The sequence below is a fragment of the Ochotona curzoniae genome, unplaced genomic scaffold (genome assembly GCF_017591425.1).
Source record: "Ochotona curzoniae isolate NIBS_2020 unplaced genomic scaffold, NIBS_Ocur_1.0 contig_2210, whole genome shotgun sequence".
Taxonomy (NCBI): domain Eukaryota; kingdom Metazoa; phylum Chordata; class Mammalia; order Lagomorpha; family Ochotonidae; genus Ochotona; species Ochotona curzoniae.
Window position 1 is genome coordinate 32362008 of NW_024465369.1, and position 27279 is coordinate 32389286.

The 27279-nt window shown below is 46.3% G+C and overlaps 1 protein-coding gene across 1 annotated transcript; it reads left to right on the forward strand.

Annotated features, from left to right (window-relative positions):
• On the forward strand, positions 1-26536 carry GORASP2 (golgi reassembly stacking protein 2). Its single transcript, XM_040971700.1, has 10 exons — positions 1-167; positions 12736-12816; positions 14217-14420; positions 15032-15118; positions 16566-16696; positions 19067-19199; positions 20734-20857; positions 22733-22819; positions 23260-23379; positions 24618-26536. Exons 1-10 carry the CDS (start codon positions 105-107, stop codon positions 24956-24958), a joined length of 1371 nt encoding a protein of 456 aa, XP_040827634.1. The 5' UTR covers positions 1-104; the 3' UTR covers positions 24959-26536.
• Positions 26537-27279: the final 743 nt, after the last annotated feature.

Genomic DNA, 27279 nt, shown 5'->3' on the forward strand with positions numbered 1-27279 from the left:
GCTGCGAGTGCCACGTCCCAAAGTGCGAGGCGGAGGGGCGAGCGGGCGGCGCAGGGGCGGGGAGCAAGCGGAGCCCGGCTCGGCTACACCGATCGCCCGGCGCCATGGGCTCCTCGCAGAGCGTCGAGATCCCAGGCGGGGGCACGGAAGGCTACCACGTCCTGCGGGTAAGGCCTCCGCCGGCGGCCGCGGCCCTGCCGGGGCCCTGTCCCGCGAGCAGCTAGGCCCGGTGCCCCGAGGGGCAGCTGGCTCGGCCGAGGCCGCCCGCGTCTGCACGGGACACTCGGCTCCGGGGTCGGCCTGGTGCAGCTGGGGGGCTCCCTCGGCCCCAGGTCCCACCTCACAGCTCCTCTGAGCGCCTCCTCACTTCCCAAAGTTAGTCAGGCCCCGGGGCGGCGGCCCCCGAGGGGCGCCGGAACAGCAGCCTGGAGCCGAGGCGGCAGGTGTTTCCATTCCCGGCTTCGACCCGGAGGTCCGGCACGGGCCGGCGAGGCGGGAGCCGCGGGCCCGAGTGGCCTGCAAGTCAGGTAGCTTTGGCGGACTTGATTTTGATAGGACTTTTTTTTTTCCTCCCTCTTCCGTCACTCCTGACCTTTCCAAACCCACCTCTTCCCCATCTCCCGGATTGGGGGTGGCTAGGAGGGAAGCAGACTTCCGTTCTGCTGTTTCCATGACCTGTCGAGGACGTGTGATGGAATTCAGCGGGGGTTAAAACACAAATGTTTCCAGAAGGATTCTGATGGACAGAGGGAAGCAGCCTCCCTCCGTCGCGGGAGGCGGCCTGCGTGGTCGTGGTCGGGTGTGAGGCCGGCCAGGGGAAGCCGTGCAGAGGGCAGCAGGCTGGGGCACCTGTGTGAGTGGGACTGATGCACGGTGGACCCCGTGGCACCGTGCAGGACCGGGATGCAGTGTCCGGGCTTCCTGGTGCTTCATTTCCTGCCCGAGGACCCATGTGAGACGGGTGGGGAGGTCGGCCTTTCTCACCTGCAGGATTCAGCCGCCTAAGTTGCTTCTCCGTTCCATTAACAATTCCTCTGGAGACCTTATTCCTAGTAGGAAAGGGCGGATTTCCCGCCCCCCACCCCCCGCACGGTGTTTCCCTTAGCTAAATCCTCCTCTGTCACCCTGCCCACCCCCCAGAGCCCGCCACAAAGGGGAAGGTGGGACACCTGACAGCGAGAAGTGCAAGTGTCTGCACTGGGCTTGAGTTTTGTGCCCTGGATCTGTTATCCAGGTTTACCGGCTGGGACTCCAAGTGGGCTTGATTCCTTGAGGATTTAGGGTGCTTTTGTAGTACAGCCCTCAGTGCAAGGGGAACTGGGTGAAAATAATAATAATAATAATAATAATAATATTGGAAAAAAGGCCATCATCACATTAATCACATCAGAACGACTTTCTGTTAGTGACTTCATTTCAAGTTGAAAGTGTGCTGTCTTTGTAAAGGTGCATCTCAGTAAAGCCGTGTCATGCCTTTTCCAGAGTACAGATGTGTTAGGATTCTGTGAATCTGACTTTCAGAAAGGCTATGGGCAGCCTTAACTACAAGTGTACATCTGGAGCCTTATTGTTGCACACCATGAAATAAATCTTTAATTAGCATATTATTAAAGGGAGCTTTAACATAGGAATGATTGTCTAGGAGAATTTGCTTCTGTGTTCCTAGTCTCCTCTGCCCTTCCCCCCAGTTGCGTTTTTTTTTTTTTTTTATCTTTGTTCTTAAAGGTGTATTTGGGGGCCAAGGCAGTAGTGCAGCAAGCTAATCCTCCAGCTGTGACACCAGCATCCCCATGGTTCATGTCTCGGCTGCTCCACTTCCCATCCAACTCCCTGCCTGTGGCCTGGGAAAGCAGTGGAGGACGGCCCTAGGCCCCTGCGGGAGACCCAGAAGAGCCGGGCTTCTCGTCAGCTCAGCTTTGGCCATTGCAGCCATTTGGGGGGTGAGCCAGCAGGTGGGAGATCTCTGTCTTTCCATCTCTCCCCTCTCCATAAAATCTGCTTTTCAAATATAAAGAAATGTGTTTATTTTATGTGAAAGTAGAATTTCGGATGTGGAGAGGGAGAGAGAGATCTTTCATTTGCTGGTGCCACTATGGCCAGAGCTGACTGGTTTGAAGCTGGGAGCCAGGAACTTCCATGTGGTGGGTGAGGGGCTCCAGGACTGCCTTCCCATGCCATTAGCAGGAAGCTGGATCGGAAATGGAGCAGCCAGGACTCAAAACCGGCACCCGTATGGGTTGCTTGCTGGCGTTGCGCATGGAAGGCCAGCCTGTATGCCATTCCGCCTCATCTTTGTTTGGAAGGTAAAGGTGTTGTGTTAAATCCTAATTTACGAAATTGACTACATTTGTTGTTGCCCACTTGTGCAGCAGTGTTATCCGCTGGTGGACTACTCGGTTTCGAAATCGGAGAAAATGTTTCAGGAGCGTGTTGGAAAAAAGTCACGTATGTTCGCTGAGTTCTAGAGAGAGTTAGCTAGAGTTAGCTTTCTTCAGTAACGGGTTCCTTGACCATTTCCTTGTGGTAAGTGGTGGTGTTGGGTTTTGAAACACCGTAGTGACTGCTGGTTGGAGGTTATTTCCTGAGTTCCTGTAATTCAGTCCGACTTTATTTTCCTTTTTTTTTTTTCCTGTTATTTTGGTAGTGTCTACTGTTAGATTCTGCTTGAAGTAAGCTTAGGTGACAACCCTGAGATGAGTCCAGAAATCCACTCTGGGCGGTTTCTTTGCTTGTGCTGCATGTCTGTGTGAGTGCCTGGTTTCTCGTGGCCGTGATGGTGATGTGTCAGTTGCTCAGATGCTTCTGTGTGTGTGAGCTAGTTGGCATATTCTGTCTTTCTCCCCTTCGGTGACCATGGGCATCGTGTGGTACCAGCTGTAGCACACCGTGGTCTCTTTGTTGGGTCACCTCGCTTGGCAGGCCCTCCACAGTGCCACGTAATGTGGGGACACAGCGCCTCCTCGAGTGGCCCATTTGGTTGTCCCACTTCTTTGTTGTTATAAGTACGTACCGGCAACCTTAAGTCCTACTACTATTTGTTTTCACTTAAAAATGCATCTCCCCTAACTAATGCATTGTAACCCTATCTATATAAATGCTGATTTTCATTTTTGTGAATTATTACAAAGTCCCTAGATTCCTGCACTTGTAAAATCTCCTCCTGTTGAAATACTTTTTCTTCTCAGCCCTCATCCTCCCCTCTCCCTGCCATGCCCAGCCCTGGCCCTAAGCCATGTTTCTTTCATGAAGGATATGATATATTTAAGTACATCCACCCTGTTCAAAAAGTTACCAGTGTTATCTTTACAGCCAATAGCCAACTCCCGAGAACTGGAAATCAAAATCTGACTGAGATTAAAATGCCGTGTGCTTTGTGAAAATTGTGTTTCAAAGCACTGTGTGTATGTGTGCATAGCCATTCAAGCACCCAGGAAAATGAAATAAATGCTATTAGATGCATTGCTGGTAGTGACATTTTTATTACATTCCTTTTAAACTTTAATATATCTTTTAGAATTTTTGCAATGTTCACGAAATATATAGTAGTTGCAAGTATGTAGTTGTTTGTTAGTATGCAGTTTTTTTTTTCAGTTGTTTTTATTGCAAAGTCAGACACATAGAGAGGGAGATCTTCCGTCTACTGATTCACTCCCCAAATGACCTCAACGGCCAGAGCTGAGCCAGTCTAAAGCCAGGGGCTAGGAGCTTCCTTAGGGTCTCCCATGTAGGTGCAGGGTCCCAAGGCTTTGGGCCATCCTCAACTGCTTTGCCAGGCTACAATCAGGGAGCTGGATGGGAAGTGGGCCTCTGGGATTAGAACCAGCGCCCATATGGAATCCTGGCATGTGCAATAGCTGCTAGGCCACTGTGCTGGGCCCAGTGTGTAGTTATTTTTTAAAAGCAAACTTTTAGAAAGAATTTTTAAAATGTATTTATTTTCATTTGAAGGGCAGATTTTCTAGAGAGAAAAGAAGAGGAAGAGACAGAGGTTTCCTGTCTGCTGGTTCACTCCCCAAAAGGCTGCTGGAGCCAGAGCTTCTCTTGAGTCTCCCGTATGGGGGCAGGGATCCAAGGACTTGGACCTTCTTGCCGCTTTTCCAGGCACTTTAGCAGGAAGACTGAATTGGAAGTGAAGCAGCCAGGATTCCATTTGGGATACCAACACTGCAGGCAGATGCTTAATCCGTGCTGTGGTGCAAACCCCAAGTAAGATTTTAATTTGTTTAGAAGGTCTGCTATAAAGAAACTGTAATTCAGGGGCTGGTGTTGTGGCTTAGCAAGTAAAACTGGCTCATGCACGTCCTGGTTGCTCCACTTCTGAACAGGCCCCTGCTAATGGCCTGGGAAAGCAGTGGAAGATAACTGGCATGCTTCAGCCCCGCCACCCACTTGGGCGAGCCAGAGGAAGCCCCTGGCTTCTGGCTCAGGCCTGACCCGACCTTGGCTATTGCTGCTGTCTGGGGAGTGAACCAGGAAATGGAAGATCTCTCTTCCATCTTTCCCTCCCTAACTCTGACTTTCAACTAAGTCTTTTTTAAAAAATGAATCAAGGGTCCTTTGGCAATATATCAGATTCCAGGTTCACCATGAAGGCTGATACCCTTAGCCCTGTCAGCAGGTGTCTCAGAAGTTACTCTGTAACTTAGCTGCCTGTAATTGAAGGATGTTGAGTGCAGGTTTGTTGCCTAGAATCCTGTCAATATTTATCAAGTAAACCAGATAAATCCATTTTCAAAATTGCTTTGGTGGGGAGAGAGTAGTGTTACAGCACAGTTGGTTAAGCAGCTGCCTATGTTACCAACATCCCATAATGTGCATGGGTTTAAGTCCTGGTTGCTCCAGTTCCAGTCCAGTTCCCTGGTGGTACGCCTGGGAAAGCAGTAGAAAATGGCCCAATGCCTGGGCCCCTGCCAGCAATGTGGCAGAGCCAAGCGGAGTTCTGGCTCCTGGTCTTGGCCCAGCCCATCCCTGTCCTGTATATCGTTTTGGGAAGTTAGGCAGTAGACAGAAGTTCTCTGTGTGTGTTTCTCTGACTCTCTGCCTTTTAAGTAAGTAAAATCTTTTTTAAAAATTACATTTTTGGGAACCATAGCAGCCAGAGCTTAGCTAATCTGAAGCCAGGAGCTTCTTTTTGGTCTCTTACATGGGTGCAGGGTCCCAAGGCTTTGGGCCGTCCTTGACTGCTTTCCCAGGCCACAGGCAGGGAGCTGGATGGGAAATGAAGCATCTGGGACATAAACCAGCGACCATATGGGATCTAGGCACTTGCAAGGTAAGGCTTTAGCCACTAGCCATCACCCTGGCCTTCATACCCTTTTCAAAAACATAATTCTCATTATAGTTCACATCTTACCATTTCTGAAAGAAGTGTGTAAAAAGCAAACTGGTTATTTGATATTTTTTCCTACATACAAAGTAGTCACTAGAAAAGCTTTACAGGCAAACACCATCTGAAGAGTTTGTCCCTGCCCCTACTGAGCTCTTGTCATAAGAGGCCAAAGAAGTTTGGACAATATTTTTGAAATTGCTTTCCGTTGTAAGAATCAGAGTATCTGAGTCTGGACAAGCTGTGAAGTACTGTGTCCGTGAACCTTAAATACTTTTACAAATTGTGTAACTGAACTTAATCTTTTCTTTGCGTTCATAGACCTTGGACAGATTGGTAGTATCATGGGCGTCTAAGCGTTTCCTTTGTGTGTGAGAAGCATGTTTGAGTGAGTGGACCATCATCCTGTATGGGTGAGTGGTCCAAGCGCCGGACCAGTTTCAGCAGTCGTCCCAGGCCTTGCGCAGGAAGCTGGATTGGCAGTGAAGCACCCGTGACACTTTCCTCTGCTCATGTGGAATGCTGGCGTCACAAGCAGCAGCTTCGCCCACTAAGCCACAGTGTGTGACCATAGATTATTTTGATACTCATTCATTAAAATGGCCAAAGACTCTTTAATTAAAATAACCTTGCTCGTCTGGTTTTCGTCTTTGTAGAATCTGTAGATGTAGCTCAGAGAGAGTTAGGACTTGTCCGTAAATCATTGAGACCCTCCGTGTGACTCCTTATTTGACAGACGAAGAGGAGGCGAGCTGGGGAGGTTAATCTGATTTACCCAAGGCCACACAGCACATTTCCTTTTCCTAAGAAACAGAAACCTAAATCAGCTCCCCTCTCTGAGAGCTAGCAAACAGCCTACAGCTCGTCAGAGCAGATTTCAGTTTGTTTCACTGTTGTTTTCCTAATTTCTAGGAAATTTCTAACTGCTGTATAATGACAGTCTTTATTTCCTTGACCATTAAAATTGTATTTCAGATTGTTTTATATGTTACAAGTGAAATCATAGGGTTACTTCAGGAAAATAGGCTTTTTGAGTTATGTGAGGCCAAATTGCTTACTGTGCGTTTGTGTCAAGACCCAGAGAGCCGTGCCCATTTGTAGACATAGGGTAGCTTCTCTTGCCAAATGCTTTTTGTAACTCTGAAAGATTTTGCTTATTTACTTGGTCACAGTCCCAGTTTTTTTTTTTTTCATTTTATTTATTTAAGCACATGAATACAGCATAAAGGTTTATATGTACAGTTAAAGTTAAAGTGAGTCGTTTAAATATTATTCAGACCAAAATTGTTTTTGCACAATACAGTTGATGCCTTACCTTGTGACAATTTCTATCTATTTTTTTCAAGATTTATTTATTCAGAGAGGGCGGGACAGACGTCCAGAGAGACAGGGTCCCAAGGCCACATGGCCTGTCTTGCGGGGGGCTGGCAGGAGTCCCATGCTTTGGAATCATCTGCTGCTTTTCTCAAGCAGTTAGCAGTGGAGCAGCCGGGACTCGAACCAACACCTGTTTGGGATGCTGGCATCACAGACTGTGGCTTATCCACTACCCACAATGCTGGCTTCTCAATCTTTATTTTTATTACAGCTCAAGCTAAGAGATACATTTTCCATTGCAACTGTTAATACGCTGTAACATTTCATGAAAAATGCCTTAATTGTGTTATGAATTTTTTGTCTATTCTCTTCTGTCTCTTGATATTTTAAATTGTCGTGACACACGAAATTCCGATTAGAGCCTAGTGATACTGCCCACAGTAGTTGAATGATACTACTTTAAATCTTACGTCTGAAGATTTGGTAATTGCCATCCGGGTCTGATTGTCGGTGCCTCGCATTTCTTTCCTGTGCAGTTGCATCTCAGACTTCTCATTTCTGTTGAGGGGTAGGCAAGGCCCAGCGGTTTCCATCTTGTTTATTGGAGCTTTTTTTTTTTCTGACATGTTTGAGAAAAGTTTTGTCCTCGTATTGTGACTTTTGTTGTGCTGAATAACCTCAGAATACTACTATGTTTTTATAATTGCTACTATAATTTGCTACTATATTCATACTTTGTCCACCTAGCCATCATGTGTTGTAATATTTTTATTAAATTATGTTTTAATGGGCCCAGCGCGGCAGCCTAGTGGCTGAAATCCTCACCTTGCACGCACCAGGATCCCATATGATTGCTGGTTCTAATTCCAGCATCCCTGCTTCCCATCCAGCTCCCTGCTTGTGGCCTGGGAAAGCAGTTGAGGACGGCCCAAAGCCTTGGGACTCTGCACCCACATAGAAGACCCAGAAGAAGCTCCTGGCTTCAGATCAGTTCAGCTGTAGCCATTATAGTTGCTTGGGGAGTGAATCACTGGACAGAAGATCTTTCTGTCTCTCCTCCTCTCTGTATATCTGTCTTTCCAATGAAAATAAATAAATCTTTTAAATAAATAAATAAATAATGTTTTGAGCATAAAAACCCCATTTATTTGTTTTTATTGGAAAAGCAGATTTACAGAGAGTGAGAGAGAGAAAGCTCTTCCCAAGTGTCCATAAGAGCTGAGCTGATCCAAAGCCAGGAACCAGGAGCTTCTTCTGGGTCTCCCACACGGGTGCAGGGTCCCAAGGCTTTGGGCCGTCCTCTTCTGCTTTTCTAGGCCACAAGTAGGAAGCTGGATGGGAAGTGGGGCAGCTGGGACAAGAACCTACGCCCATATGGGATCCCAGTACATGCAAGGCGAGGATTTAGCCACTAAGCTGTTGCTCTGGACCCAGTGTATGTTTATTTACTTGCTTACTTTAAAGACGGACAGCTCTTACCCATTGCTTCACTCTCAATGCCTGCAGTGGCCCTGGGGGCCGGGAACCCCCCCAAGGAACTTGAGTTCTCACCCTTGCCCCCTAGGTTCTGTGCTTGCAAGAGCTGCAGCCAGACGTCCAGCCTAGGTACTCTTGAGTTGAGACTTGGGTTCTTGGGACAAATGCCTCTCCCACCTCCCAGTGTGGTTTTTTTTAATCTCAATGTAAATTGATTAAATAGGTAAAATAAATTTAGTCCCTCAGCCACATCAGCCACATTTCAGAGGTGTTGAAGTCCCAGGTGATTAGTGGTTATTCTGGAACACACACATAGAACATCTCCACCCTCGCTGGATGTCTACAGAAACAACTTACGTCGAAGACTTTTTTCTTTGCTTTCTTTGTGAGGGGCTGGCACCTTGTATATAAGCTCCAGTAACTACTCACTGGGTAAGGATTTGACTTAAGACTGGTGCTTCTTTTTCTCTCTCTGATTTTTAATTTTTGTAATTTGGCAGTAGTAGCATCTCACCTTTCGTCAGTTCTTTTGGCTGTTATTATGGCTGTTGATGACTCGGAAATCAGTTAGCCGGAGTAGGTAAAATAAATGCCAATAGACTCTGAGAGTGGACTCAGTGTGTTTTTGTGAACAGTGAGTCTGGGGCAAGCTGCTTTGTGGTGGTGTATCTTGACTGCTCAGGGTCCCTTTGGACTTAGTTGCAGGTTCTCAAATTGTGTCCCATGATGAGGTGTTGAGAACTGTTCTTGTAAAGATTGCATCTCTAGTTTTTAGGCAGAGAGAGAAAATCTTAAAGCCTTTTGCTTTGGGAGCAGTATGGTAGCTCAACAGGCTAGTCCTCTGTCTTGCAGCATGGACATTCCATATGGACACTAGTTCTAGTCCTGGCTGCTCCCCCTCCCCTCCCCTCCAGCTCCTTTCGTACGGCCTGGGAAAGCAGCAGAGAATGGCTCAAGTCCCTGGGCTGCTGCACCTACCCAGGAGCCTCGGGAGGAGCTCCTGGTTCCGGTAGGCTCAGCTCTAACCTTTGCAGCAGTTTGGGGAGTGAACCAGCAGACAGAGATCTTTCTCTCTCCTTCTCTGTGTAAATCTGCCTATCAAATTAAATTAATAAATAAACCTTTGTATCAAAAGAGCACACGTAGTGTACAGCTTGGTGAATTTTCACGAGTGACACACTCGTGTGACTGGCATCCGGCCCGGTGCCTGTTGAAGCCTCAGCTGGCCCTCTTCAGTCCTGGTGCCTGCCAGTGCTCCAGAGAAGGCCGCGCTGGGTGACCCATGTCGTTTTTACTCTGTGTCTCTAATGGTGTGAAAATCTTAGTTATTAAACTTCAAAATTTAACCTGTTCACTTTATATTACTATGGAACCTGACCAGTTAAAACATGTTAAATGGCCCATGGAACCAAGTATATATAGGCTTCTTAATTAAGATGATTTGAGAGAAACAGCATAAATTAACAATCAAGTGATGCCATGGGCAGTGGGCAGCGTTGACGTGGTCAGCGGGTGATGTTCGGGAGCCGCTCCCCGTGTGGGTGTTCAGTTTGCTGTGTTGTAGGTCTTGTTTTGCGTGTTGTGAAACAGGTATGTTAAGGTGGAAGAGAACATTTTCTAGGACTCTCTCTTCTGGCTTCCGACCAGTAATTAAGTTACCTAGTTGTTATAACTGTGCTGATACTAATAATGTAAATAAATTTGAGGAAAAGAGTAATTTCAAGGTCCATTAGAAGTGGAGGGGAAAAAAATCAATGTTTGTTCCAAATACAGTGGTAAAATAGAGTTAGGGAAAGGATTAAGTTTATTTATTTTAGAATTCAAACCTAGCTATTGATTACTTTTTGAGTTACAGGGGAAAAAAAGCTCCTGATGTCACTGGAAACTTTCCATTTCAAACAAGAGGTTTAAACTTTATACTTGGAGGGAGGTGTGATAAGAATCAGTGTGCAGAGTCAGCTTTCTAAATTGGTGGTGATGTGGCAAAAGTGCTTTTAACTAAAAGGTGAACTGCTGGAATTAATCAGTGAAGTGTTTAAATTCAAGATCCAAAGCCATGAGTAGTCATTCGGATGCATTCAGGTAATTAAGTGATCTGATGAGGAGCCTGTATAATGAAAAACCTCATTCTTGGGGGAGTCAGTGATCTGTGCTATTTTTCCTCTTTCCTCACCTAATTAAGGGCTGCCTTTCATGAGATAGGCATAACACATCTAATTGATAGCTACCTAGTATGTCTGTTTTTCCCACCTGTCTGTAACTCGACTTTTCTTTTTTTAAAAAAAATTCTAATTTGAGTTTTAAAATATTTTTAAAAATGTATTTTAATTGGAAAGGCAGATTTACTGAGTGAAGGAGAGACAGAGAAAAACCTTCAATCTGCTAGTTTCACACCCCAAGTGGCCCCAAGGGTTGGAGCTGAATAAGAACCAAGGGCCTCTCCCAGGTCTCCCACGCGGGTGCAGGGTCCCAAGGCTTTGGGCCGTCCTCGACTGCTTTCCCAGGCCACAGGCAGGGAGCTGGGAGGGAAGCGGAGTAGCCAGGATAAGAACCAGCGCCTAGGGCCTGGTGGCTTGGCCTAGCTGCTGAAGTCCTCACCTTGAATGTGCCGGGATCCCATATGGGTGCCGATTCTAATCCCGGCAGCTCCACTTCCCATCCAGCTCCCTGCTTGTGGCCTGGGAAAGCAGTTGAGGACGGCCCAAAGCCTTGGGACCCTGCACCCACCTGGGAGACTCGGAGGAGGTTGCTGGTTCCTGGCTTCGGATTGGCGCAGCACCGGCTGTTGCAGTCGCTTTGGGAGTGACAGAAGATCTTCTTCTCTGTCTCTCCTCTTCTCTGTATATCTGACTTTGTAATAAATAAATCTTTAAAAAAAAGTATATAAAAAGAACCAGTGCCCATATGGGATCCCAGCACATGAAAGGCAAGGGCTTTTCAGCCACTAGGTTACTGCGCTGGGCCCCTGAAGCATCAATTTTTAACATTTTGCCACATTCACTTCAAATATAAACATCATTTGCAAACACTTAAATGCTGGTTTTTCCTTGAAAATGGAGATACTAATGTTGCCAAATGAGGGGTTCATGTGGGTGATCATTGCCTTACTCTTCCTATGATAGCTGCAGGCAACCACCACTCAACTTTGAGGAGTCTGTCTACTTTTTTGGATCAATGACATTTTAGTTGATATTACATAGAATAGGAAACAACCCTCATTGTAGAAAGCTGGGTATGAAGAAATTAAGTAATAGCTAGATTACTTTTGTTAGTAATCTAATCCCTTTGATATTTCACTTGTTGACTTTACAAAAAACAATTTAGATTTGCAGGAGAGTATACATAAAGTAAGGTCAGTTAAACATTGACCCGACTGAATAATGAACAACTATTTGCTTTGACAAAAGAAGAAAATCTAGTTTAACTTCTTCAGGACAGCTACAGTACAATTAGACATAAAATAAATAAGAGGTGACATTTATCCAAGAAGTAATGACTAGTTCCAACTGACATTGGCACTGTAGAAATACATTCTGCAAATACTGTGGAAACCATTGAGATGATGATTTGAAAGTGGCTGAAATCGTATGAGGTGGTGAGTCTGTGTCCCTGGCCTGGCCTTGGGACTGTGCTGGAATTGTTGTGACTTTTAAAGAAATCAGCCTGCAAATGGCGGGCACCCTGATTTGTGAGAGTTTTGACAGCACCTTTTCAAGTAGATTAAAAATTCCTTAGACTATGGTGAAAAAGGAAGTGCAAGGCGGATTATATTTTTCAGGTTTTTGTCACATTTCTACTATTACTAGCTGTAAGTATTACTGAAACTTTTTTATCATTTCATTTTTGACAGTTAATTTTTTTTTTAAAGATTTATTTATTTATTGGAAAGTCAGATATACAGAGAGGAAGATCCTCCATCCGATGATTCATTGCCCAAGTGAGCGCAACAGCCGATGCTATGCCGATCCGAAGCCAGGATCCAGGAACTTCCTCTGGGTCTCCCACACGGGTGCAGGGTCCCAAAGCTTTGGCCTGTCCTCGACTGCTTTCCCAGGCCACAGGCAGGGAGCTGGATGGGAAGTGGGGCTGCCGGGATAGAACCGATGCCCATATGGGATCCCGGGCATGCAAGGCGAGGACTTTAGCTGCTAGGCCACGCCGCCGGGCTCTTGACAGTTAATTTTAACCTGTTTCAATTCTTCCCTTTGTGGAGGTTACTTCAAAAAGTTTGTAGAAAATTTTTAAATGCTCATTTTCCACCCCTGTATTTCCATTATATGTTTAAAGCTTTGTAACTGAAAGATGACTTGCTCTTAGTGGAAGAAATGCTTGCATGGGTCACTTGGTCGGAATGATGGGCTGTCCTACTGTGCCATCTGCAGAGAGGACTGACCGCCTCACCCAAAAAGGAGGCAGTGTTGTGGAGTTGTGCTGGGGTAGAATTGGAGCTGGAAGGGCATTCATTATTCTGGGAGAGATGAGAAATGAGCTGAAGTGTACCTATTTTTTTTTAATCAATGAGGTTGTTTTTACTGATAATACTTAACTATTCAGATTAAGCGTATCATTTCTAAGTAAGTTTTGCATTTTTCATGTTTGATATTTTCTTCTTACAGGTACAGGAAAATTCTCCAGGACACAGAGCAGGACTGGAGCCTTTCTTTGATTTTATTGTTTCTATTAATGGTTCAAGATTAGTAAGTTCATCGTTTTATACTTTTGATTATAGTATTTGGTAATCTCTTAAAATGGACTGCTCCAGATTTTCTTGGGTAGATGTTTATTAATTCAGTAATAAACATTGCCCATATGGAGAATATGTTGCCAGTTTGTTAAGGTTATTGTATTAATAAACATTCAAGTATCAAATCAAGGACAAGAATACTGTAATTTACTCTGCAGTGAGTTCCGTAGGGGAGTAGAATCATTGGAGACTTTTGTATGTTAAGTATCTAAGTTTTACAATCAGGAGTAATTTAAATGCCAGAATTTGCTTTTTAAAGAGTTTATGTATTTATTTGAAAGGCACAGTTACAGGGAGAGAGGCGAGGCAGAGATCTTCCATCTGTGGGCACTTTCAGGGCTAGCAGAGATCAAAGCTAGCATTTCCGTCTGCATCTTGCACTGCTCTCCCAGGAGCGTTACCAGCTGTGGACAGGAAGTGAAGCAGCCGACACTCAAACCCGTGCTCAGTGTGGGATGCCAGCATTGCAGCTAGAGGCTTAACTCACTTTGCCACAGTGCTGACCCGGAAACAGTTGTTTTAACTGGAACAGATGTTTCAGACTTATGGCTTGTTGACAAATGGATTAGGAAAGACTGTTGTCATATACCTTGTCATTTTTCTCAGAGCTGAGTTTCATGATATAAATAATTATTAGAACCATACAGAGAGATGTGCTCCATAAATACAAAATCAAAACTATTTTTTACAATCATTTGCTTATGATCCATTGTGATATATTATTGGAAAGAAATTCTTATGACAATAGCCACATGGCTGGTTCTTTTTTGTAAGGCTTTTTTCATTATTTATTGACATCTCTGATATACAACCCCTTACTCATAAAGTAATTTATTTTAAGATTTTATTTTTATTGGAAAGTCAAATGTACAGAGAAGAGGAGAGACAGAGAGGAAGATCTTCCATCCAATGATTCTCTCCCCAAGTAGCTGCAGTGGCTAGAGCTGTGCCAATCCAAAGCCAGGAGTCTGGAGTTTCTTCCGGGTCTCCCACACAAGTACAGGATCCCAAGGTTTTGGGCCGTCCTCAACTGTTTTCCCGGGCCACAAGCAGGGAACTGGATGGTAAGCAGGGCCACCAGGATTAGAACGGGCGCCCATATGGGATCCTGGTGCCGCTAGGCTACCGCTCTAGGCCCTCAAGAAATAATTTTATTCATTAACTTGTCATTAATGTGAGAGTTGCTCTGATTTTCTTGGTTGTTTTCACATGGAGGAATATTTGGTGGTCAATCGTTGAATGTTTTGTGTGTGTATTAATTAATAGTACTCTTATAAGGGCTCTAAGGATACTTAAGATGCAATTCATATTAAAGTTTTGTGATTGAAGAATATTTCTCTGTGTTGTTAACAGAATAAAGACAATGACACTCTAAAGGATCTACTGAAAGCGAATGTGGAAAAGCCTGTAAAAATGCTGATCTACAGCAGCAAAACCCTGGAGCTGCGGGAGACCTCAGTCACGCCCAGTAGCATGTGGGGTGGCCAGGGCTTGCTGGGAGTGAGCATTCGTTTCTGCAGCTTTGACGGGGCCAACGAGAACGTTTGGCATGTCCTGGTGAGTATCAGCTGCCACGTGTTGCTGTGGTTTAAGAAGCTGTGAGGAAGGTGATTCAGGGATGGTTTGGTTGTCTCTGGCTCAGGGAGATTGGAAGGGTGTAATATCATTAGGCTGGACAGCAAGTTTCATATGTTTTTAAAAAGAAAAAAATCCTGAAGAAAAGCAGATACAGGCTTTTGAACTATATTTCTAATGAGGCATCTGTTAAAGCAGGTAGCTACAGAAAACTTTAAAATATTTATATAGAGTATTATATACCTTTTATGCTTGAATTTTAATTGGTTTTAAAGATTTATTTTCATATTTAATTGAATGAGTCACAGAGAAAGGACAGAGAGATTTTCCACCTGCAGTGGGCAGGGCCGAAGACGGGAGCTTCTTCCGGGCCAGGGCCCCAAGTACTTGGGCCATTTTCCACTGCTTTCCCAGACACATTTGTGCTTAGAAATTTTAAATATGCATGTTCTGTTGTTTCCTATATCTGACATTAGCTCTAACAAGACAAACATACCTTTTTTTTTAATCATTATGACTAGGAACTGTGAATATAAAAATTGGAAGAGTATTTGCTGTATATTAATGTAGAAATATGTTTTATGTCATTCTAGGAAGTCGAATCAAATTCTCCGGCAGCACTGGCAGGTCTTAGGCCTCACAGCGACTACATCATTGGAGCAGATACAGTCATGAATGAGGTAATGAGTGTGTGGATGACAACTCACTGGCATTTGAATTCAAAAAGCTGTTTGCATGTTTTGCATTTAATCTAAAATGTAGTCATTACCAATCAAGGTAGCTTATACCTCAGGATATTAAATGCAACATCCGGTGGGGACCTCATTAAAGAATAGCTGTGAAATGGAAAAATGTCTGGCATTTGTATACAATTTGGATATGATATATATAGAAGTTTCTTTCATACTTGAAGACTAAATCAAATCCTTATGTCGTTGAATTCATTCTCCTTTCCATGTTTTTATTTTTTAATTTTGGGAATTTTTGTTTGGTTGGTAGTTTGATTTTGGGGGGATATATATTTATGGGGGCGGAGAGGAGAAAGAGAGGAAGATGATTTATTTATTTGATAGGGAGAGACAGACATCTCTCATCCTCTGGTTTACTTCCTAAATGACCACAAAAGCCTTGGCTGGTCCGTGCTGAAGCCAGAAGCATAGAACATCCGGGTCTCCCACATGGGTGACAATGGTACAAGCACTTGTGCCATTATGTGCCAATTGTGTGCTGTCATCTCAGGCACACGAGCAGGGAGCTCTGCAGGAAGCAGAGCAGCGCGCTTTGAGAGTGTGGGGTGCTGGTGTCAAAGGCCGTGGCCTGAGTCCCTGCTCCACAGCTGTGTGTTATTCTAGTGAGATCCTTTTCCTTATCTGTCAGCTAGTGGAAATATACAAGAGTATGTCAACATTTTCTGGAAAATGGAATTAAAACATACTTATTTGAATGCAAACAATTTAGAAATCCATGTAATATTTTTTTCATAATACACATTTTTTTAGGAATTTTTGAAGACATTGCTAAATCAAAAATGAGAGAAATGAAGTGCTGAGATAACTGGATTTCAATAATGAAGAGTAAAAGCAGAATATTTAGAACTTGGGTAAAGAAAGTTTTACTGTGAATGCAGGCTAAATCTCAGGTAATTGGTCCTGAGGCTTTGCACATAATACAACTTCTTGAATTGATGTAATAAATTAAGTCTAGGTGATATTACCAGTTTGCACAAACAATCCCCACATCTGAGGCAGGGCTCAGAGTCTTTGTCTTTATTTCTTTTCCTATTGAAGACTTACTTATTTGAATAGCAGAGTTCCAGAGAGGAAAGAGCTGGAGCCGTCCAAAGCCAGGCACTTCTGGTTGTTCAACGTGGGTTTTGGGGCCCAACCATTTGCAGCATCTTCTGCTTTCCCAGGCACATTCGTAGGGAGCTGGGTTGGAAATGGAAGGTCCAGGACTTGAGCTTGTGTCCACATGTGGAGGTTTAGCCTGATACGCCATGTGCCGGCCTCCAGAGTCTGTACTTTTAGAGAAATTTCCCAGGTGACCCCGATGGTAGGCAGGTGAGATCGACGGATTCAGCTCACTGTGTGCCAACGTGACGAGACCTTGTTGTCTGTGCTTTTGCAGTCGGAAGATTTGTTCAGCCTGATTGAGACGCACGAAGCCAAGCCCCTGAAGCTTTACGTGTACAACACAGACACTGACAACTGTCGCGAAGTGATTATCACCCCGAATTCTGCGTGGGGAGGAGAAGGCAGGTGAGGTCACCTGGGGCAGTTAGGGACTCCTGAGCAGACCGGTTCGATGTGTGCTGGACACTGACTGCTTCCACTGAGGATGCCAGCGGCTTATGACGGGAGCTCTCTCGAGTAAAGGCCAGTGCTGAGCTATGGCACTGCAACCAGGGGTGCCTTTGTGTTTCCAGGGAGCACGTGTGTGCTGCAGCTGTCCCTTACTGATCTTAGAGCTAGGAGGATTTTTGTTCTTGGAGTTAGTCAGTGTAACCATCATTGTAGAAAATCCTGAGGTTTGAGAATTTTTAGATGTTTCTTGAAGGCTCCAGCCCTTGCTGGCAGAGGGTGACCTGGTTACTGCAGCCAAGAAGCCTGCCTGTGCCCACAGCGGACTCGGTGTCGCTATTGAATTCTCACTTGTAATTTGAGAAAGGATGCTGGAGGTATCATCCTCAGATGAGCCTGTCTGGAGCAGTCCTTGATCGAGCCATCACTGCCTTCTCCAGCTGTCAGCAGCAGCATCCCAAGTGAGACCTTCCAAGGGGACTGAAAATTGGTCCACTTCAGGGAAACTGGCTCCCATAAAATGAGTAGATGAAGCTGCTGCTGTACTTATTGGAATGGCAAATAAAAAATGCTCCCTTTGTAGTTAGAAGAACACGTAGGTTGGTTAGGACTAGCATGCCTGTTGAGCATGGAGGCAAAGTACAAGGAGAAAATCTGGTGGAGAGTGAAGTCCAACAGGAAGGAGCATTTTTAATTACTGACTAAATACTGCAGTACTCTTGTTATTTCCTGAGCTTCTGTCAGCTGTTTTTCATTGGAAGAGAGGTTTCCTCTTGGTGTAGTTTAATACTGTTGGTCAAGCCATCGCATTTCACAGGTCTGCGGAACCCACTTTCCTGAGTCAGTCTCTGATCGTGTATTTGGTGTCCCCATGCCTCTTTATTCCTTCCTCAGAGGCCAACTTTTTCTCATTCCATTTTTTTTTCAACTTTATCCCTGGTTTATCTTTAATTTGCAGAAGATCTCATACCATTACCTCAAATTCCACCGCTACTTAATTATTTTGATGAATAAGCACCTTGTTTTAAATTGCACCTCTGTGATGGCTCAAATACTTGAATCCCAGCCCCTCTGCATGGGAAGGATGGATTGGTTTCTAGGCTCCTGGCTTCAGCCTGGCGCCGTCCCAACTGTTCCTGGCATCAACACACAGGAGATCGCTCTCGTCTTTCTCTGCCTTTCAAATATATAAGTAAAAAATTTGGGGGACTTGGCGCGATAGCCAGTGGCTAAGTCCTTGCCTTGCATCTTCCAGGATGCCATATGGGCACTGGTTTGTGTCCTGGTTGCTCCACTTCCCTTTCAGCTCCCTGTTTGTGGCCTGGGAAACCAATCAAGGATGGCCCAAAGTCTTGGGACTCTGTGCCTGCGTGGGAGACCCAGAAGCTTCTGGCTCCTCACTTCATATCAGCTCAGTTCTGGCCACTGTTGAGATCCAATCCAGTGAAAATTGCAGCTCTGGTGGTTAGGGAAGAATGAATGAGTAATTTTATAATGTGAGGCATTCTTGTGTGCTACAGTTAACCTCTGATAGTGCTGGTGCTCACGGAGGTAACGCATGCCTTGGTAGGGGGTGGGCACAGAGGTATTTGTGTATCACCTACTCTGTAAGAGTCAGGAAGCTAGCTTAGAAATAAAAGCTGTCACCATGGAAACACAGATTGGAGCCCAATTGTGGCCAGTCTTAGATACCTTGGTGTCAAGAGACGAAGTCATTTTGGTTTTCTTGTCACTGTTACCTAAGACTTCTATCCCTGGGCAAGAGCGGTTGGTTGGCCAGGCCGTGGACTTGAGCTGCTCTTTGGTTTGGGTAGGGCAGGCACCCTGATTGACGATTTTCCCAGTATGGGGTACAGTGTTAGAATTCCCCAAAGAGAAGAAGGGGAAAGGACTTTTGTGAAGTTTGGCTGATAGAATCAGGGTGATCAGATCTCAAAATAAAGTTCCTCAGGGGAAAGGCTGTGGGTCATCAAAGGTAATTAAGTGTCTGCCAGTGTGCCACAGCTAGTAAGGCAGGCCACAGACAAGGCCTCAGCCCTTCAGGACCGTAACATTGTATGGGGGAGAGGGACTGTAAGCAAATAAATGTGCAGTGTGTTGAATGGTGTTTGAAGCTTGAGGAGAAATAAACAATTGAGGGGTAGCATCCCTGGTGGAGGGAAGGGTGCTGTTCCACAGAGGATGGACAGAGGCCTCTGAGAAGATGACATTGTTTGAAAGAGTGGAAGAGAGAGAAAGAGAGAGAGAGAGTGTGTGTGTGTGTGTCTTTCAAAACCTCAAAATCAAGCTGTACTTGATAATAACTGTAAGAAACAATTGTTTCCATAGCCTAGGATGTGGCATTGGATATGGTTATTTGCATCGAATACCTACGCGTCCATTTGAAGAAGGAAAGAAAATCTCCCTTCCAGGACAAATGACCGGTACACCTATTACTCCTCTTAAAGATGGGTTTACGGAGGTAAGAGAATTGCTAATTTATCAAGTTTCCACAAACATAGGCCAGATTTGATGCATTTGAAGTTCTTGCATGGTGTCCACATGGTAATACCTAAGAGTTGGCGTTCCACTAAACACAGGAGGCCATTTTGTGTCACTACCAACACTTGCTGCCCTGGGCAAGAGAAGCTGGTTGGCCTGTCAAAGGCCCTGTGTCACTCTCTTGGTTGGCCAGGGCAGCACCCAGATTGCTAGAACCACCAGCCCTGCTAGGATAGAGGACAGGGCTAGAGATGCAGAATTGGGGCTCATCAAAGTGAAGGCAATTTAACCCTGTGTGTACTGGTAAAAGTTGTTCAGGGAGTGGGGCTCTGCTGGTCAGAGGACTGAAATCAGAATCTTTGAAATTTGCATGGGAGGAGAAAGGGAATTCAGCAAAGGAAGATTGGAGGATGTCCAAACAGAACACAGCTTCTAGAAAAGGAGCATTGTCAGCCTTCAGTGTAGCCAAGAAGTGAAGAAAAAGCCATATCCCGGGCACGAGCATTTCCAAAGGAACGGTGGGTGAGGTGATGCTTAGCTGGTGCTGTTTTCAGAAACTTGGGAAAGCAGGAAGAGCTCGGTGTTTGAGCAGGCTTAGGGGATTTAACTGTTTGTTATCCTAGTATAAAGTTTTGTTTTCACAGCTGAATAAAAACTACGCGTGAAGAAAATGCTGTCAAGACAGGGCTGTTGCATTGTGGTTTTGTGGCACACACTGGCCATGTGCAGGCCTACAGGGAGTGGGGGTGGCTGCTCACCTCTCTGCACCCCACTGTGGGTCACAGTCAGACCAGACCAGTGTAGTTTCTTATTCCAAATCGAACCATTATGGCTACTGCCCCTCCCAGTCTCTGAGTCAGTGGGAGTCTGAGAAGTCCAGAGGATGCAGTGGCTGCTGGGAAAACGGCCATGATGTAGGTTAGGTTGGAATGTAGCAGAGGCCACTGGAACTGGCAGAAGTTGAGGGTACTCAAAAGCAAAACCACACACTGGTAGAGTCCATGTAAATTTCTTTTTCCCCCTGAAAAGTGGAGCTCTGGACGTCACATTCATTGGTAAGAAAAGTTTAAATGGATTCTTGAGACTCTTCTAAGAAATCTCCCATGGTATTAATATTTTCAGTTGATTGCTTTCAGGAGCAATGAAAGTTTTAACTAGCTAAGAATTCAGAGTACCTCAGTGAAGTTCAAGGGTTGGATAAAATGACTTCTGGATGACCAAAAAGGAGTAGACCATCTCCTGCTCTGGAAGTAGCTAGACTATTCTGTGTAGTGGGCACTAACTGTGCAGACATGAAAGTGACAGGCTGGAGAGACCCCGCCGGGCCTGCCCTCTGTGGGTGTGAGAGTCCGGAAGTGCTGCCTGAAAGGGCGCACCCCGCCTTGCAGCTGCCCCGTGATCCCAGGGTGCTGCTCTGGGGCAGACGGAGAGCCAGTGTGTTTGTTGTTGTTGTTGTTGTTTTCTTTATAATGAACTGATTTGTTGCTGCTCTTTTCCTCCCCTTACCTTGGAAGGTCCAGCTGTCCTCAGTTCACCCCCCATCTTTGTCACCACCTGGAACCACAGGAATTGAACAGGGTCTGTCGGGACTTTCTGTTAGCTCAACTTCGCCGGCTGTCAATAACGTGCTCAGTACAGGTATGCAGAAATATGTCTGCGGTTTACTTTGTGTGCCTTGATGTTCTTGAAGAGAGCTGTGAAAACCAATGCCAGTGTGCTTGGAAACTGAAGGTCCCTGCTGTTGACAGGTTGTGTCTGGGCGCTTAGATGAGTGCCTTGTGCACCTGGGCCAGCATGTGGGCATGATTGGGTGTTTCAGACCTGGTTCAGCTTTTCTTGGTCACACAATTTGTAGAGTCAGAACTCCGCCTTTAAATTCTGTTCAGTTGCTTAACTTACTCAACAAATGTTTGCATATTTCCTAAGTGATAGCCCTATGGATGCGAAAGTGAGCTGGTGGACCTGGGGCCTGTCTCCAGTGGGTTTTTTTTTTTCAAGCCTTGTTCTACCTAATGTAACCATTTTTGTTTGTTTTAGTGGTTTTTTTGGTTTTTTAAAGATTTATTTATTTTTATTGGAAAGTCAGACACACAGTACAGAAAGGAGGAGAGACAGAGGAAGATCTCCCATAATTCACTCCCCAAGCGGCTGCAATGGCAGGAGCTGAGTCGATCCAAAGCCAGGAGCCAGGAGCTCCTCTGGGTCTCCCATGCAGGTGTAGGGTCCCAAGGCTTTGGGCTGTCCTTGACTGCTTTCCCAGGCCACAAGCAGGGAGCTGAATGGGAAGCAGGGCTAACGGGATTAGAACTGGCACACATATGGGATCCTGGTGTGTACAATGAGAGGACTTTAGCTGCTAGGCTGCCATGCTGGGCCCTAGTGTTTTTATTTATTTTTTTTGTCTTGTTTTTAAATTTTACTTATTTATCATTTATATTTCTTACAATTTTACCTAGAGTATTCAAGTCAGTAATTTTTAGTGTATTTGCAGAGTTGTGAAACCAGCAACTTCATCACTTTTAGAATGTTTTGCTGCCCCAAAAGAAAACTTGTAGCCATGTCAGTCCCTCTGTTTCCCCCAGTCCGCCAGGCTGCGCTTCTCTAATCCACTCTCTGTGTCTCTGGGTTTGCCTAACCTGCATATTTCCTGTAATATGTGTCATATTCTGTGACTGACTTCTTTCACTTAGCATGTTTTCAAGGCTGATTCTTGTAGCATACTTCATTGTTTCTTAATTGCTATATGAAGCTTCATTGTATGACTATACTATATTTTGATTGAAAGGCAGAGAGAGATCTCCTCCATCCACTGCTTTATTCCCCACATGCCCACAACAATCAGGGCTTGGCCAAGCTAAATCCCAACCCAGGAACTCCACCTGTGTGGCACAGACCCAACTACCGGAGCTATTGTGTGCTGCTTCCCAGTGGTGCATCAGCGGGAAGCTTGATTCTAAGTGGAGCTGGGCTTGAGCCCACACACTTCAGTGTGGGTTGAGGGGAGGGGTGCAAGAGCTGTGCCATCCTGCTATGCCATGGCATCCACCATGAAACTGTATTTTGTTTCTCTGCTCATGATTCGAGGGACTTTAAGATTGTGTCTACTTCCTAGCCCTCTTTCATAGACTAGCACATGCTGGTACCATGACACGGCGTGTGGAGCCCAGCAGCCCCAGCTGTCTGTGGTCTCTCGGTTCAGGAACCCAGAAGGTGATTATTCAGAATCCTTGTGTCCCGTTTCCAAGTTTCCTCATCCATTTCTGCATAGGTCAGACGTAAGCACCTTGTCCAGGGAGCTTAGTGGTGAGGGAGGGTTGCACAGCTTCCCCGCTCTGGGCCCAGGCTCTGTCAGGGCTGTGGGCAGTCGGCGGATCAGCATGAAGGGAGGTGAGGTCAGGGATCGGGGCAAAGCCAGCCTCACCTGGTGGGGATGGGACTGAAGGTTCTTAGTATGGTCTGTCCATTTTGTGTCAACTTTTTTAAGTCAGGCAAGTCATTGTGCTTTTGTTTTAGGTGTACCAACAGTACCGTTATTGCCACCACAAGTAAATCAGTCCCTTACTTCTGTTCCACCGCTAAACCCAGCTACAACGTTACCAAGTAAGCGGGACTGGAGCAGGGCGCAGTCGCGGCAGTGGGAGTGTGGGCGTCTCAGCAGTGAGAAAACCTCACACCTTGGTGGTGACTTTCACAAGGAAAAATGTCCATTTCAGAGAGACTAACCTTCAGACAGCAAAGGGAAGTTGGGTTCCGTCTGCTGCCACATGCTTGTTACAGTACTCGGCCTGTTCCCTGATGCCCGGACGTCCTGGGTCTCGAAGGATTATTAGTTACTTGTTCTAACCTTTGCTTTAGCAGTCTTCTCACTTAGCTGTAGAACTAGAGCTCAGTTTGTTGTTGTTCATGATACTGTGGTACAAAATGGCACATGCCAGGACTGGGGACTGTCCCTTGGAAGTGGCCAGCCTGTGTTTGGGTCCTTAGATTTGCTTTTCATAGGTAAAGTGATCTGTTTTTATTCTGTCCTGCCCTCTGTTCAGGTCTGATGTCTTTACCAGCCGGACTGCCCAACCTCCCTAACCTCCCCAATCTGCCCAACCTCAACCTTCCCGCGCCGCACATCCTGCCCGGCGTTGGCTTCCCCGAGCTCGCGAACTCCGGTATGTGGCCAGTCCTGCCCTCCTGCCCTCCTGGTAAAAAACCACTGCCTTCAGCAAAGCCAGTGCTCTAGGTCAGTGCTTTCCAGAAAGGGCCAGATTAATGTGTTTTCAGCTGCTCCAAATAAATATGAATCTTTTTTGTTTAAAAACTTCTTAAAAGAAGAGGAATAAGGAAGGCTTTTCTGATTCTCTTCCGCCTGGCTGCCCCTCCCCTTCTGCTTTGTGGCACACGGGGAGTGCAGATCTAATGAGGTATGGTTTGTGTCTCTCCCCGTGGCTGGGAGGTAGCTTTGCCAAGGGCAGGAGTGGGTCTGTTTTACATGAGCTAAGCCTCACCACCAAAGCTATGGAAAGGTACTGTGTGCCGTATCTGAAAGACTTAGTATTTGATTCTTGTTCTCCATTCTAGATGATGTTTTAGAAATAAGAACTGGGGAGATTTTAGCTACAGACAGCTAAGAGAGCAGATACTCAGCGTGTCTGCATTCGGGTTTCATGCATCCGTGGGTACAAGGCAGCACTGTCCCGCACGCCTGCTCTAATAGTTGATGATCCCTCAGATGCCCTTCACCCTCCAGGGGCTGACTTCTAATACACTCTGTGGTCTGGGGCCCACCATTGGTCCAAGTGGGTGGTCTTACATGGCAGTGCATGCCATCGTGTTCCATTTCTGCTGGGAATATTAACTGGCACTCTACTTGCGGTACCATCTGTGTAGGTTCAGCCAGGTGTAAAGGAAGGAGCAGCAGGCCTGAGGCGCCATCACACTTCCTTGGCCTTGCACTCTTGGCCCCTCCTTGACCCTTCTCCAGTTTGAGAGGCCCTGAGGGCAAGAGGCTTGCAGCAACCCTTGGTCCAATGTGAAGTGAGACTCCTTCCGTTATTCTGCATTCTAAAGTCATCAGTGTAATAAACAGTTACCAACTTAGCCAGAGGCTGATAGCTAAGGGGAGGCTAACAGAGCCTCTCCCTGGTGTCCAGCTGGAGGGCCTGCACCCTTTCCCTGCCAGCTGCATCTCCACTGGCTAGCCTCCTGGCCATCCTGCCCAGGAGATGGGTTCAGCCCTGAGCCCTGGCACCTCCGCTCCTGATGTTGGATTCTGTGACTCCAGCCAGAGCTGAAGGAAGGTGTGAACTGCTGTCTGTCTAGGATTCTCAGGGAGGGGCAGGTCAGAGCTGTTGACAGCCGCTCTTGGAGTGCGGGGAGGACTCATGATCTTGTGCTCTTTCTGTCCTAGGTTTGCCACCTCTTCCTTCCTTGACTCCCCACAAGCTGCCTGGCATTGCACCTCTGCCCCTGCCATCCGAGTTCCTCCCGTCCTTCCCTTTGGTTCCAGAGGGTCCTTCCACAGCCAGCTCTGGGGAGCTGCTGTCTTCCCTGCCACCCGTCGGTGACCCGCCTTCTGACCCCCTCACGACTACTGCCAAGGCAGACGCTGCCACCTCGCTCACTGCGGATGTGACGCCCGCCCCTGGCCTGGCCCCCAGTACTGTGGAGGACAGAGGCAGCGACTCCGCCCCAGCCCGGGAGAAGCCGGTGCCCACAGTCACGGAGGCAGCTGCCCCCGAGTCACCTTAACTTGGAACCGATCTTGGGCGTTGGCGTGGTGGATTTGTCTAACCACGGGAGCGGGTCTGGAAATGCAAACTGTCGTTAATTTCATACTAGTTTGTACCGTAACTATAGGCGTCCTGTAAATAATTCTAAGGGGAAAAATATAAGCAAGAGGACGTGGGCTTGTGTCTTGCCAGTGTGGCGCGAGGCTCATGGGCCGGGGAGGGAAATGGGGAAGAGCTTGTATTTTAAACAACCAAAAAGCATTGGGAGCGAGGCCGGCTGCCAGGCTCCCACTGCCACCGCCGAGGTGTGCGTCTTTGGGGAAGGTGATGGCTGGGTATGTGCTAGGTTCCCTGTCCCCTCCTGTTCCTTCCCTGACAAATGAAATGTCCTCAAATGCAGCATTTCTTGTTCTTTGTAAATTGTTGGAGAGAATGCAGACCGCCTCACTAAACTGTAAAAGGAAACGGTATCTTCCTTTTGGTCTCCAAGAGTCACATCGCTACAAAGGTTTACACAAAACTTCCAATTGAAGATGTTTGTTAAAGTTATGCAGTGTGCACTATTAATTGAACATCTTTTTATTCAGCCTCTACAGATCCTTGTTTTGAGCTCTCAAAATTACTCAGACAACATTTTGTAACTGCTGCTGTTGCTTTATACATACACCATAAAATGGCATTTAAAAGAGAAATAAAGGGAGTGTCGCACGGTTTTAAAGCAGAATGTGGCACTTTGTGGCTACGTATAATTTAGCTCTCCTGGGAAAGCATCGATACAGCAATAAATGACAGTCATTTTCCGCTTCTTGACATGTCAGTCACAGCTTGTCATTGCCACACATGCACTTGTTACTTTCCTGTTTGTCCCACCTCTGTTTTCATGACTGATGGTTGCTTTCTGAGTTTTCCAAGAGATGATTAAGTTAACTGGAACTGATTTATGGAATGAAATTAAATGTATACTCTTTCCTTGTTTTTGAAGTAAGACGAAAGAAGGTAGTGGGTTCTTGGCCTGGGCAGTGGTGGGCAGTGCCAGGGGACAGCCGGAGTAACACACCTCTGGCCACATCGCTGGCCACCCTACCAGCAGTGACCTGGAGCTTCTCAGGGAAGGTCCAGCCTGGGCCGACTGGGGTGCTGCCTCTGTGTCTGGAGCCAAACTTGTCCTTAACTCTGAGTGGTAAAAGGTTTTAGTTCCTTAATCAAAGCATCACACCGAAGGTTTCCTTTCTATGCAATTTAAGAATTGTTTTGAAAAGGACCATAATTACAGCAGGTAGACAAATAGATACGTAAGTTTCTAGAAGAGGGAAAAAGTTGAGAAAATTACAATAAATGTTGTAGCCAGCATTATGGTAGAGTGGCTTAAGCATCCACGTGCGGTGTCGGCATCTCCGATGGGTGCTGGTTCAGACTCTGGCTATTCCTCTCTGGACCAGGTCTGCCAGTGTCCTGGTCCCAGTGCTGGGGCCATCTCAGGGATGAACCAGTGGACAAATGGAAGATCTTGCTCTCTTTTCTTCTGTTTGTAACTCTTTCAAATAATTTTAAGCTGATCCCTTTAGTGGAAAGTACATAATAAACTTTTCACTTGGTACTTAAATTTCTTTATGTATTTTATCTGAAAGGCAGGGCAAGCGAGCTCCCTCCCTCCCATCCATTGGCACACTGTCAGTGCCAGAGTCAGAACTTCGAATGGGGACTTCATCCGGATCTCCGCGTGGGTGGCCGGGGCCCAGCTGCTTGAGCCGCCGCCTGCTCCCTCCCAGGGTACGTATGAGCAGGAAGCCGGGACTGGGAGCAGAGCCCATGCAAACCCGAGCACCGGCCCATGGGGTTTTTAAACAGCTGCTCTTCCAGTGCCATGGTTCTTGTGTCTCATGAGGTCACAGTTCTCTTAAGAATGAGGATGACCCTGAGCTATGTTTTCCCCTTATTTTAAGATTTTTAAAAAATCTATCGGAAAGACAGATTTACAGAGAAGGAGAAAGATCTTCCATCTTCTGGTTCACTCCTCAAAATGGCCACGATGGCTGGAGCTGAGCCTGAAACTAGGAGCAACCTTGAGGTGCCCCCTGGAGGTGCAGGGTCCCAAGGCTTTGGGCCATCCTCCTCTGCTTTCCCAGTCTGAGCAGGGACCCAGATGGGAAGTGGAGCAGCTGGGGCACAAGCCGGTGCCCGAACGGGATCCTGGTGCTTGGGAGGGGGAAGGTCAGCCAGTTGAGCCATTATACATGGGGGCCCTGAGGGACCATCTTCCTAAGAAAGCTCTGTAAAGCTGCTGAGGTGGGGATAGCCATGAAGACTTCTGTGAGCACAGGGAAGCCAGTCGAGGCGGGG